This window comes from Ceratotherium simum, chromosome 36 (genome assembly GCF_057802395.1).
Source record: "Ceratotherium simum simum isolate JZ-2026a chromosome 36, ASM5780239v1, whole genome shotgun sequence".
Classification (NCBI taxonomy): Eukaryota; Metazoa; Chordata; class Mammalia; order Perissodactyla; family Rhinocerotidae; genus Ceratotherium; species Ceratotherium simum.
This window is the reverse complement of record NC_141935.1, coordinates 14,526,188-14,538,640: the sequence shown is the minus strand read 5'-3', so window position 1 is coordinate 14,538,640 and position 12,453 is coordinate 14,526,188. Positions and strand designations below refer to the sequence as shown.

General features: G+C 38.6%; 1 protein-coding gene across 1 annotated transcript in view; it reads left to right on the top strand.

Annotated features, from left to right (window-relative positions):
- USH2A (usherin) overlaps positions 1 to 12,453 on the top strand; it is a 761,558-nt gene that overhangs the window by 739,197 nt on the left and 9,908 nt on the right. The window contains exons 66-69 of the mRNA XM_087424358.1: positions 1,523 to 1,761; positions 2,525 to 2,733; positions 8,448 to 8,624; positions 10,166 to 10,249. Coding sequence (XP_087280484.1) covers positions 1,523 to 1,761; positions 2,525 to 2,733; positions 8,448 to 8,624; positions 10,166 to 10,249 — 709 coding nt within the window. The remainder of the gene's footprint in view (positions 1 to 1,522; positions 1,762 to 2,524; positions 2,734 to 8,447; positions 8,625 to 10,165; positions 10,250 to 12,453) is intronic.

Here is a 12,453-nt window from a genome sequence, read left to right as displayed (position 1 = left end):
GAGCAAAGAATATCCTCAGAATCCCCATCATAGCATGTACAAATCCCTAATAACACACTGAAAACTCAATCTTTCTGTTGGTGACTTCTAGAAAGTTCTAGCCCTTTGGAAGAGACAGCAGAACAGCTCAGTCAGCACAGTTCTATCTTCATGGTTTGTGTAATAACACGTTTGGGGCACCTCCGGGTGACAGGATGGACTGTTTAGAAAAATCATCTTTCACATTGTGTTTTAGCCAAGCCATTGCCTGGAGGGGCCACTAATCATCAACTAGACCAGCTCCTGCGTTATTTAAATGAAGAGACTAAGAGCCAGTGGGATGAAGTCTCTTTTTTCTGTGGCGCAGATTTGCATCACAACTGGCACAGCTTCTCCCTCACGTCTCACAAATAAGTACAGATTATAACACTTAGCTCACACAACCTCACAGAGAAATCGTGCAGATCCCAGTATCACATTATAAATTATTTAGACCAATTTAGGGAACAATTTGGGTGAGTATGTAGAAATCCTCTGAGGCTGGAGTACCTGGTATTGGAAGACAACTTCAAATGATAACTCACGTACAAAGAAGTCTCCCATTGAATGTTAGAGGAGTATTAGCATATTTTCTACAGGGCTTTGTATTCAATAAATATAGATGATGTAAATACAATCAACCGTTGATTATCCATGCTTATAAAATGATAATATTAATAAACTAAAATAATTTATATTTGGAGCGCATTGTATGCATTTTTTAAAGTAACAGATAGCTCGTCTTAATTATATGTTGTTTATGTCAACGTGAAAATTAGTTTCCAGGTTCTGAACTCCTCGGTTCCAAAGAGTACTTAATAAAACCACAAGGAGATCAAAACTTTGCTCCAAATAAACCAAAAAGTTTATAATGCAACAAAGATGAGTGAGAAGAAAGCTATGATATTTTGTATAAACCAGCATCCTCAGAGGAAGAGAGGGACTTTCAAACTCTTAAACATATACAAAATATATAAAATATACAAATATCTAAAATATATATTTCAAGCTCTTAAATTCTCAACTCTAACATGGATTTGAGGGGCTTTTCAATTCAAAAATTACATGCAATTAACAATGGCAGAATATGGACCTTAATGGATGTTGACTGGAAATATAATTCAAATACAGATTTTGTTTTTTGAAAAGGCATCACTCTGAGGGTCACAGAATTTGATCAATATTTTGTGTGCTTTATGTCATTTTCTAGTGTCTTTCTATGGTAATTGATAATGGATTATATTATGCCTTGTGATTTCTATCCTGTTACATCAAACTTCTATCTAGTGATTATATCATTACCTATTTCACATATTTAAGTTCATGTCTCTCCAACTGGATTGGTAATTCCTTGAGAGTAAATACTATCCTAAATGCCATGGGGCATTTCCCCGAGTACCTAGCATGGCGCTCTATTCATAGGAAGTGGGATACATGATAAAAATTTATCAGTTGTCTATGACTTGTGATATTGTCTCATTTAGTCTTCTCTCTCCTCCTACAGCTGTCAGAGGGCATGGCCACCCACCAGACTCTCCATGGCCTGCAGCCCTTCACTACGTACTCCATTGGGGTAGAAGCCTGCACCTGCTTCAACTGTTGCAGCAAAGGGCCAATGGCGGAGCTGAGAACTCATCCCGCTCCACCCTCAGGACTGTCCTCTCCCCAAATCCAGACACTGGCTTCGAGGACGGCTTCCTTCCAGTGGAGTCCCCCTCTGTTCCCCAATGGTGTCATTCAAAGGTACTGGGCCAGCCAGAAGAACAAAGAAACCAAAATAAGACATGCATACAGACAGATAGCTACCCAGCATGCCCCAAGGAAGACTTGCATATTGAACAGATACCTGTAGCAAAATAGACAAATAAACTGATTTGAGTGGTAATGTTCCCGGCAAAGTGTTTAAATCATAAAATCAACTAATGATAGAAAAGTGAACAACAAAATTGTCTCTAAATAAGAAAGACAATGCAATGTGTTTGCATTCATTGAAAGAATATGCCCCTCCTCATGGTTGCCTGGAATTACTCATTCTATAGGCTTCAGTTGGAACATGAGAAACTTTTGTGGTTCAATCAGAACTTCTTTGATCTAATTTAAAATGTTGTAATGAACCACTGTTTGAAAGAACAAAGAAGTTATTTCACTCAAAATAATCTGGAGGGAAAAAGATTTTCTTTATTTTCAACAGAAGGGAACAATTTTATCACTCTCTTCTAAAAAGGGAGAAATATCTTCTCTCTACCAACAAGGATTACTAGTTGCTGGGTGGACGGCCACATGTGTATACATGTGACTTATCATCATTTCTCTGGTTACATCAGCTGCTCATTTCCAACAGGATTAAGTCAAGTGTTCCTGAGAACAGTTCCCTGCAAATGGAAATTGTAAAGAGCTTGTAGTTCAATGAAAACTAAATGTCTCCTCACAAAATATAACCTGTTTTAGAAGAGAGTTAAACTAATTCATTGCCTGTTTTCTCCTTACATATCCATGCCTGCTCTAGCTATGAGCTCCAGCTCTACAAGGCTTGTCCTCCTGGTTCAGCTGTTCCCTGCACTCCCAGCCAGACAGAGACAAAGTACAGTGGGCCAAGACAGACAGCCAGCCTTGGGGGTCTCCAGCCGTACACCACCTACAGGCTGAGAGTGGTGGCCCACAATGAAGTGGGCAGCACAGCTTCTGAATGGATCAGCTTCACCACCCAAAAAGAATGTGAGTAGAAGCAGCTGCCTCCATAAGCCAGAGAGGTTAGGAGGGCAGCTGGGAGAGGCTTGTCAGGCAAATAGGGGAAAACAGTTTTTTAAAAGGATTGAGTGAGTGTTCAATTACAGTGACGGCTACTGAGACATCAATGAAGATGACTACTGGGAAAAAGTGCCTACTGGATTTAATAATATGGAGCTCAAGGGTGAATTTAGGAAGCTTTTTCGTGTAGCAATGGGGTGAAAACCAATTCAGAGGAAATTAACGCACAAGAAGGATGGAAAAGAGACAAACGGTTGAGATGAGTTTTTAAAGAAATTTGTCACTTGTTTTCTTTTCAAATGATACGGCACAAATCTCTAGAATTTCCAGAGAGCATTCAAACATGGCACTGTCAAGAAAGCAAAAAGGCACCTGGGTGCAAAAAGGGGAAATTAGTTAATTCAGGTCTTCTTACATTTCTATAAAATAACTTCTTTTCAGATTTTACAAGGTATATATGTCTATTCATTAAAAATGACAAATACAAAAAGTATTAAGAATAAAATAAGTACTTATAATCAGAACTAGCTATATAATTTGGAGGGCCCCAGGGGAAAATGAAAATATGGGGCACCTTGTTCAAAACTCAGTAAGAATTTCAAGATAGTGACAGCAAAACATCAAACTAAGTCCTAGACTCTTCTGTGCAAGGAGCCTTGTGCAACCGTATAGGTCACACACCTGGGAAGCCAGTCCTGCTTATAATCCCACTACTCAGAGGCAACCACTATGAATATTCTGGCATAATTCATTCCTTTAATCCCTTTCCTATGCATAATTTTTATTACATGGCTGAGATCATATTCTAATGAAAATTTCATAGTCTGCTTTTTTTTTATTTTCATTATTTTTTTTTTTTTGAGGAAGATTAGCCCTGAGCTAACATCTGTTGCCAATCCTTCTCTATTTTGCTGAGGAAGATTGGCCCTGGGCTAACATCCATGCCCATCTTCCTCTATTTTATATGGGACGCTGCCACAGCATGGCTTGACAAGCAATGTGTGAGTCCACACCCGGGATCTGAACCAGCAAACCCCGGGCCACCGAAGCAGAGTGTGCAAACTTAACCGCTACACCATGGGGCCAGCCCCCATAGTCTGCTTTTATACTTGACATTATTTTATTTGCATATCCTATGGCACTAAAAACTCTTTAGCCATCAAGTTTAATGGCTGTATAATATTCCATCATATAAATTGGTTGAGCATTTCAGTTGTTGCTAATGTTTTCCTTTTATAAATGTGATGAGAAATTTTTTTATGAACACATCTTTGTTTGAATGTCTGATTATTTTCTTAAATTTTGACAAATGGAATTTACTACACCCACATATTTTAATACTTTAAGGCTTTAGATACTTATTGCAAATTTGTGTTCCAGAAACATTATATCAGATCATAATTTCAACTTCAGTCTTTGGCATTGGCTTTTTTAAAAGTAAGAGTTATGCACTGATGAAAATCCAGTGCCTCATGGAAAGATCTTAATGTGTCTGAGCGACAACATGGCAGGATGTTAGCAACAGGTCATGTGTAGAGAGGACTTGCTTGTTCCTGGCACTCTTCAAGCATTTTACAAATAATCCTTACAACAAACCCATGAAGTGAGTACTACTATTATCCAAATCGACAGATGAGAAAACTGAGGCAGGACTATGGACGGTGCACTATAATTCCAGGCTGTCATTCACATAGACCAGAATCTGAACTGAGGCTCCTGGAGTTACACAATGAGGTGGCCCTGAATGAAGGCCAGATCTTAAGTCACTTGGCCAGTTTCCACACCTAGAAAGGAACAATATTACTCTAAATTCATGACCACTCAGCTCAGCAGCACCCTCAGTACTATGATGTTACCCTGGTCAACTAAATTCCTACTCTCTGTACTGAAGATTTCCAACCTTCTCCACCCTCCTTAAACCTCCCACTTCTTCTCAGCCCTTCTCCCCACACGCCCGTACCATCCTCACCCACCTCTCCCTATATTCTCAGCAGAACTCCTTGACTTGTAATTTACCGGGAAAGGAGAAGTCGTCAGGCAGTAACGTGCTCCCTTCCAGCCCCAAATAGCCATACTCACCTGCTCTATGTGCTTTAAATATCATCCTCTCCAGTACTGATCATCCCTTCTCTCTCCTTAATCATGAATGTATCCCAGCTGGAGTCACAGTTGTTTCTTTCTCTCTAATATGAAAGCAAACAACCTCCATTTCTCCTCTGGTTACTGCCCACCCTCCTCCCCCTCAAGGTAAAACTTTTCTAAAGAATAGTCCTTCAAGTGCTTTGGCCATTTTCTTCCTTCCCACTTATCCTTGAACTTCCTCCAAACTGGTTTTCATCTCCTCGCTGCATGAAAATCTCTTCGTAAATTTGCCCTTGACCTCCACGGTGATAATCCAGTGGGCATTTTTCTCCAGTAGTCACCTTCATTGACTTCTCGGTAACATTCAGCAGTTGAACCGTCACTAGTTTTCATGACAAGTCTCTCCTGGTTTCCCTCCTGCCCCTTTGGATATTCAATTTTAGTCAGCTTTGTTGGTTGAACGTCCACCAACCAAATTCTTTAAGTCTCAATCCTAAACTTTCTCTCCTCACCCTTTCCCTCGTCTCCTCTTCCCTCCTCAGATGAGTTCATCTACTCCAAGTCTTCAGTTCCGAAGGCTGATACCCAAATGGTCACGTCCTACCTGAGTCCTCTGCTTTGAGATCCAGACCCCCACACCCTTCCTCATCTCCCTTTGGACTTCTCATAACCAGCTTAAATTTCTCATAACCAAACAGAGCTCGCATCTTTCCCCTTGAATCTGCTCCTTCAGTCCTCATTTTCTCTGCATTGTCTCCTGCACCGGGCATAGTGTCTTAGATCCACAAAATGTGTTGTTTAACGAGTGAGTGAATGCACTGAACATTCTCACATTCATTGTCTACACTAAACAATCAGCGGTCTTTGTCACCCACGCTATAATCAAAGCAAATTATAATGATTCTCAATAATGTCCACTGTCATTTTGGAACCTCCTTTACCTTTTTGCCTATTCCTCTCACTATCTTCCCTTCACAAACCCAAAAGGAGCCATGAGAAACATTTATTCCTGAAATGAGTGTAGTAAAATGAATTCTGACTTACTAATAAAAAATGCTACTATATACAAGGAGCGGGACAAAACATAGTCACCACCTTTGAGAAGCAGATTTCTTTCCTTTCTATTCTTCCTTTACAATGGAGAAGGAGCTGAAAGTTGATGGCTAATAGATGGCAAGTGGCATGCCATTACATAGTATTTCCACCATCCATAAACATAAAGTTGGAGTAGCATCAAGGGAGAAAGTGTTCTCTTAATCTACTTACCGGATCCACAGATTTGGAAAAATACGATAAATGACTGGCTATCATGTATACTACTTTTAACTCATTATACACACTAGAGGAGAGAAAATGTGTATGGAACAATACAAACCAGAAGATACTTTGAAAATAGTATTTGAAATTTTATACACATGTGATCACATATACTCTCAGAAAAGGGTCTGGAGAGGCATTAGCAACACATTCAGCCTCCTCTGCCCGCTCTGTAATTCACACCTTTAGGAGAAGAGCAGGAGTGAGGTGTAAATGTTTAACAACTGGCCTTCCTGAGAGAGTAATGTCCTGATTTGAAGTGCTTGCCAATTTCCATGGTGTAAATACTCCCACCATGACCGATTTCATGTTGCCCACGTGACAGCACTGAACACAGAGTTGGGAAGAGATGGCTAGTAGTATGCCATTATTTAACATTTCCACCATCCAGATACAATAGATAGAATATAACCTCAGGAGCACATAATAATAAAATGCAGTGAAATAATTAAGAAGTTATGAATTTTGAATACTTATTACCTTTGTTTTAATATAATTTATTTCAGTTTACATAATTTAATTTTAATAATGGCTGGGTTTAATAACCAACTCACAAAATTCCTGAATGTTTAACAATCAAGATGAGCCAGTTCACCCCTGGAGTGCACCGTTAAGTGAATTAGTAAATCGGGCTCCTTTAAATAAATTTGTACTGATTATAACAAGACAACACGGGTTTTGGAGTTAAGCAGGTCTGAGTTCAGATCCTTGGTCTCCTACCAGCTGTTGACATTAAGCAAGTTATTTAAGCTCTTTGAACCTTAGTGTCCTCTCCTGAAAAATTAGAAACTAATTCTTACAAGATTGTTTAGTGATTAAATGAGATAAAATACATCAAGTGTGAGTGGCATAGTAGCTATTACCATTTTCTGTCTCCAAATCCGTTATTCCTTATTATTTTGATGGTTTGATCACTCTTCTTCCTCAGGAAGATCTCCAAATCCCAGAAGCAAATAAAGCTCCTATCTTTCTATTTTCTACTATTTACAAGCCTTCTCTTTAATTGTACAGTTAGGATATAGGGGAGAAGTAGAAATCTATTGAATTAAGTTACAGAGGAAAGCCACAGACAAATATAATTGTATGTTCCGTTGTGATAGTAGACAAAATTTGTTTTGTAAAACAGATATTTAAAGAGGGCTTGATAGCTCTTGTTTTAGTATTTGCAGAAAACTTTCTTACAGCTTTATGAAAATGTCTTATTTTGAAAGAGAAGAATCAAATTTGTCTTCATGGTTGAATCTAATGATCACAAAAGCACAATTATTCCTTATTTTGTTATATTTCCTAACATCAGCAACAGATGGATTTAATTTTTAAAGAAAAAGAGATATCCAATTTTTTTCCACCACTCACTTTTTTCTTTCCTTAAAAGCCAATTTAGGATAAAGATGGATCTTAATGCTGTTATAAATGTATTGATTATTTTGAAGAAAATGAGATCTCATGAAATAAATCTCTTCTGACTTGACAAGATGATGTGGTATCCCTTCATTTGTTTCTACGAAAATTATTCATTTAAAAGATGAGCCTCAGTTAAGGATTGTTTTCCCTTTGTTTTAGTAAGGAGCTGAAAAATGAAAAGAGAATATGCCTGGTAAATGCACACCAAGTCGCTTCTATATCTGATATAATACTTAGGATACCTGAATTTGATTATATACTCATGAACTAAGCTATTGATTGATTAGTCAGGGCAATAAATTATTACACTAGAATTGCTATTTGCAAGGCTTCTTAACTATCTTAGAAAACAAACTAACGATTCAAGAAAAAGCTTTAAAAATAAATGGGTACCAAAAGGACATAATTCACCATCTAAGCAGTTTGAGTTGGAGAAAAAAAATATATTAACTTCATCTAGTCCTTGGGGCTTTGTAGCAATAAATATTGATTTGATATGAAAAATAGCTATCTACTGTAGTTAATAGTGTTAAGGATACTTTACCTGTTAAAAGAAAGAAAATGCAACAAAATATGAGCTCCAGGGTTAGGTTGGTGAGCAGAACCATTGTATGTTAATAGTTTTATTTCATAAAACACCACTCTCCATTGATTTTTTTTTTTCAAGAGCAGGTGCAAGGTGCTGAGAAAGCATTTCACACATGTTCCCATTGGTTTTCTTTTCACTCCCAATGCCATTTTTTTTTAAAACACTGAGGAAAGTATGAAGGGTTCCAGTAATGCCAAAAATTTTTTTGCTCAGATTTAAAAAAAAAAGATACACACACACAGATATTCCGAAGTAACCACTTTTAGAACATACAACTTTCTCCCAACAGTACCTGAGTACCGAGCCCCATTTTCAGTGGACAGCAACTTGTCTATGGTGTGTGTCAACTGGAGTGGCTCTTTCCTTCTGAACGGCCCACTGAAGGAGTTCGTGCTAACCGATGGAGGACAGCGCGTATACAGTGGCTTCGACACCACCCTCTGCATACCGAGGACGGCAGACAAAAGTTAGTGTCTGACTCCCACCTCTCAATGTATAAGGAGCTCTGCTCACCAGCTTTACGGGATGTTCAATCTGAAAGGTGACAGTGCTCATCATTAAAATGTCTTGGTTTAAGTGGCCACTTCTTGTGGGAAAGTTACTGCTCAGAGTAAAGAAGGTATTCTTCCCATTTGCTGTCTGATGCTTTGCTCTTAGTAGAGTGCTGCCTCCGCGTGACTTGAGTGTCTCCATGAAGGAACAAGACCAAGGGCAGACTATGTTCATAAGAGAAATAGCACCCAAAAGTTGTCAGTGAGCATCCTGAGATAACGCCCTTTTAGGGACCTCAGAGATTTTCTTGATGCATCCACAGGCTCCAGATAGAGCCCAATCAGGCAATGACCATCTCCAACTCTTAACGACCTGAGTAAGGGCCTTCCTTAACCTCGGCATCTCTTCCTGTAATAACAACCCTTTCCTTCTAAAACCAAGTTCTTTCTCCCTGTTTAATTACATGTCCTTCTTCTGTTTGTCTTATTTTTAAATTGAAATGAGAAAAAGCTTTATAAGGTATTAAATATTTTCTGATGATCAATGCAGCCACAGGACCAATAGATGTGAAACCATTTTAACAATCTGAATTTATTCAGTGAATTAATTAGTGGGGTTTTTTTGATTTCCTTGAAAATACGATTTATTTTGGCTAAAGGTGCAGGTAGACGATGAGCTCAAGCATTGCATTTATAGTATTTGAAACTTATCAATGACATTTTTAGGACAATTCAGCTACACATTTTCCCAATCAGAGTTCTCGGTCAGCTGGGCAGCTTGTGATGGGAAGATGGCCTGACAGTGGGAGATCTGGGTTCTACTCCCAGCCAGGCCTCTAACCATCTGGGGGACCGTACAGGAGTTGCTTGCCTCAGGTTCCTGGCTATTGAAAGAGGTATTTAGATCATTTGATTTCCAAGGTTCCTTTTGAGTTCTCCTGCTTAGTAAGAAACTCTGAGTCACTTAGTGAAATATACGCTGATAAGTTTTAAAGGAACAGGTTGAGACCACATGCAGAACAAGATACACTAGATGTGTGATCCTTTACTCCTCTGATAATTCTTTTCCTTTGCTATATAAGCTCTAAGCTTCTTTAGTTCTGTTACTTATGTATATTCTATTACAGTCACAGGCCCCATAACGACATTTCGGTCAACGACAAACCACACATATGCTGGTGGTATCATAAAATTAGTACCATAGAGCCTAGGTGTGCAGTAGACTATACTATCTAGGTTTGTGTAAGTACACTCTACGATGTTCTCACAATGACAAAATTGCCTAACAATGCATTTCTCAGAATGTATCCCCATCGCTAAGTGACACATGACTGTATTACACTAATGATAACTATTTTTCTTGATAATTTTAAAATTAGAAATAAGTTTTCATATTAGACAAAACCTCACAACTTGCTCTGGAATCCTATTTTCAGACTTTTTCATGTTATGATACCTAAAAGTATGCCCACTATTTGAAGGTGTTGAATGACTGACTCATTTATCTTTTGTCTAGCCTTCTTTTTCCAGGTCACCTGCACTACAGAGGAAGGAAGTGTTAAGACGCCTTTGATCCAATATGATACCTCTACTGGATTTGGTAAATATTTAATTCATATTATATTTAGTGTAGCATCTGCTTATTTTTCCAGGGAAACATGCATATGTTTGTTTATACATATTTGTGCTAATATATTAGCATAGGCTATATAGAAGGAATTGTGTTAAGTGTTGTAAGAAATTTTTTAAAAGTCCTCATGGAACTTACCTTATGCAGGGAGTTAAGATATACTCTTAAAATGCCAAGGGGCCAGCCCCATGGCCTAGTGGTTAAGTTCAGCGTGCTCTTCTTTGGTGGTCCAGGTTCAGACCACTCGTCGGCAGCCATGCTGTGGCAGTGACTCACACACAAAATAGAGGAAGATTGGCACAGATGTTAGCTCAGGGCAAATCTTCCTCCAGCAAAAAAAACTTAAAAAAGAGGAAGATTGACGACAGATGTTAGCTCAGGGTGAATCTTCCTCAACAACAACAACAAAAATGCCAAATCATTGAATTGTAGGTTCAGAGAGAAAAAACTAAACTTCTCTCCTAACCACAAATTCTATCAACAAAGAGCTATATGACTTGGTTTACAAAAAGATCTATTTATAAAGGAAGTCAGAGGAAAGAGATCGGAGAAAGAGAGAAAATACTCTAATGCCAATTTATGTTGATCATAATGATAATATTCCAGATTCAGAGCCTAAAAAGGTAAATTTAGGAAACTTTTGTCTCGTATTCTCCATGAAAGATTATGACTGACTGTTAATACCAAGTAATTTAGCTGAAGAGATGAAATTGTAATTTTTACGGAGCATCTTTTAAATTAAGTTCTACCCACAATCTTTGAATCTAACATATAAGATACTTTACAATTTCAAAGGGCAAGTTAGAGATATGTCAAATCTTTTCCATTAGAACAGAATTGGAATTGATACCCTATTTTACATTCCAGTAAGTAATGTTATATCAAATTTGTATGTATATATAGTTGGGTTTTTTTCTAATAAACGTGCCCAAAAATTCTGAAACACAGGTGAACATACATATTGTTGTCAAGGATAGTTTCAATCTGTACAAATAATCAAATATTATTCCGTTTTTCCAGACTTTACACATCTGGATGCCATGTAAAATTTCTTATAACACCTAACGCAATTCCTCCCACCTAGTCTATCTTATTTAATTTAATAGCAGCTGTGAGATAGAGCAGACCTCATTTGGTATTCTTTTAGCAACTCCAATGTTTCCACAAGTAAAGAAATGGAGGCTTGAGGGACACCAGAACTTATCCAAGAATGCTCTGCAAGTTCATTGCTAAGATGAGAACTTGAATGTGGTCTTTCTGTTGACTCCTGGCCATGTACTTTTTCTTTAGCAATGGTTCTCAAATTTAAGCGTGGGTCAGAATCATCTCAGTGTGCTTGTTTATTATATAGTTTCCCAGGCTCCCGGGAGAGATTCAGAATCAGGAGGGCCCAGGATCTGCCCTTTAAACAAGCCCTGCCCAATGATTCTGATGCAGGGGCCAGGACCACAAGTTGAGCAAAACCATATAACCTAGATTGATCCACCTTCTAAATCCCGCCAGTCCACTCTCCTCAGTCATTGGGAAGTATGTCTTCCCTGGAGGCAGGCAATTAACAGGGAGGGATTTACCCTGACACTCATTCTAGGTTGGATTTTTCTTTGGAGTCCGAGCCCAGCCACTGGAGTTCCCTACCCTGACCATGAGCCTCCTACTTGCGGAGAGGAGACCCTTAAAATGAAAGGGGAGTTTGAAAAGAAAAAAGAGAAGGGCTAAAAAGACACCATCTTATGCTGATGTCAAGCTTTTCATAAAGGAGGAAAATCCTCCTGTTGGTTCATGAACATAAGTTAAGGTTCCCGTTGCTGAGAGAATGTACAACGACTGTGCAAAGTTATGGAGATTTCTAAGATGTGTTGCCCAGCTAATGTCCACAGTCACTTTTAATTTTTATGATATAAACTTAAAAATCTTTCCGTTCCCTTGCCTGAAGGCAGCCTTCAAGCAGTAAAGTCACGCAGACCTCATTTCTTTCCGACTGTTCTGAGGGCTGTTTCCCTTTTGACGCTGCTCTTGGGGGGGCTGCCGTACATGCCCCTGTGTGTCCTGAGCAAGGGGCCCACTGAGCCCATCAGATCAGTTTCTGGAGTTACAACCCTGTGCCACACACAGAGGAAACGAGTCTTCTAGCAGATAACCAAGGGTTTTGTTTTGTTTTTAATCAAACAATACAC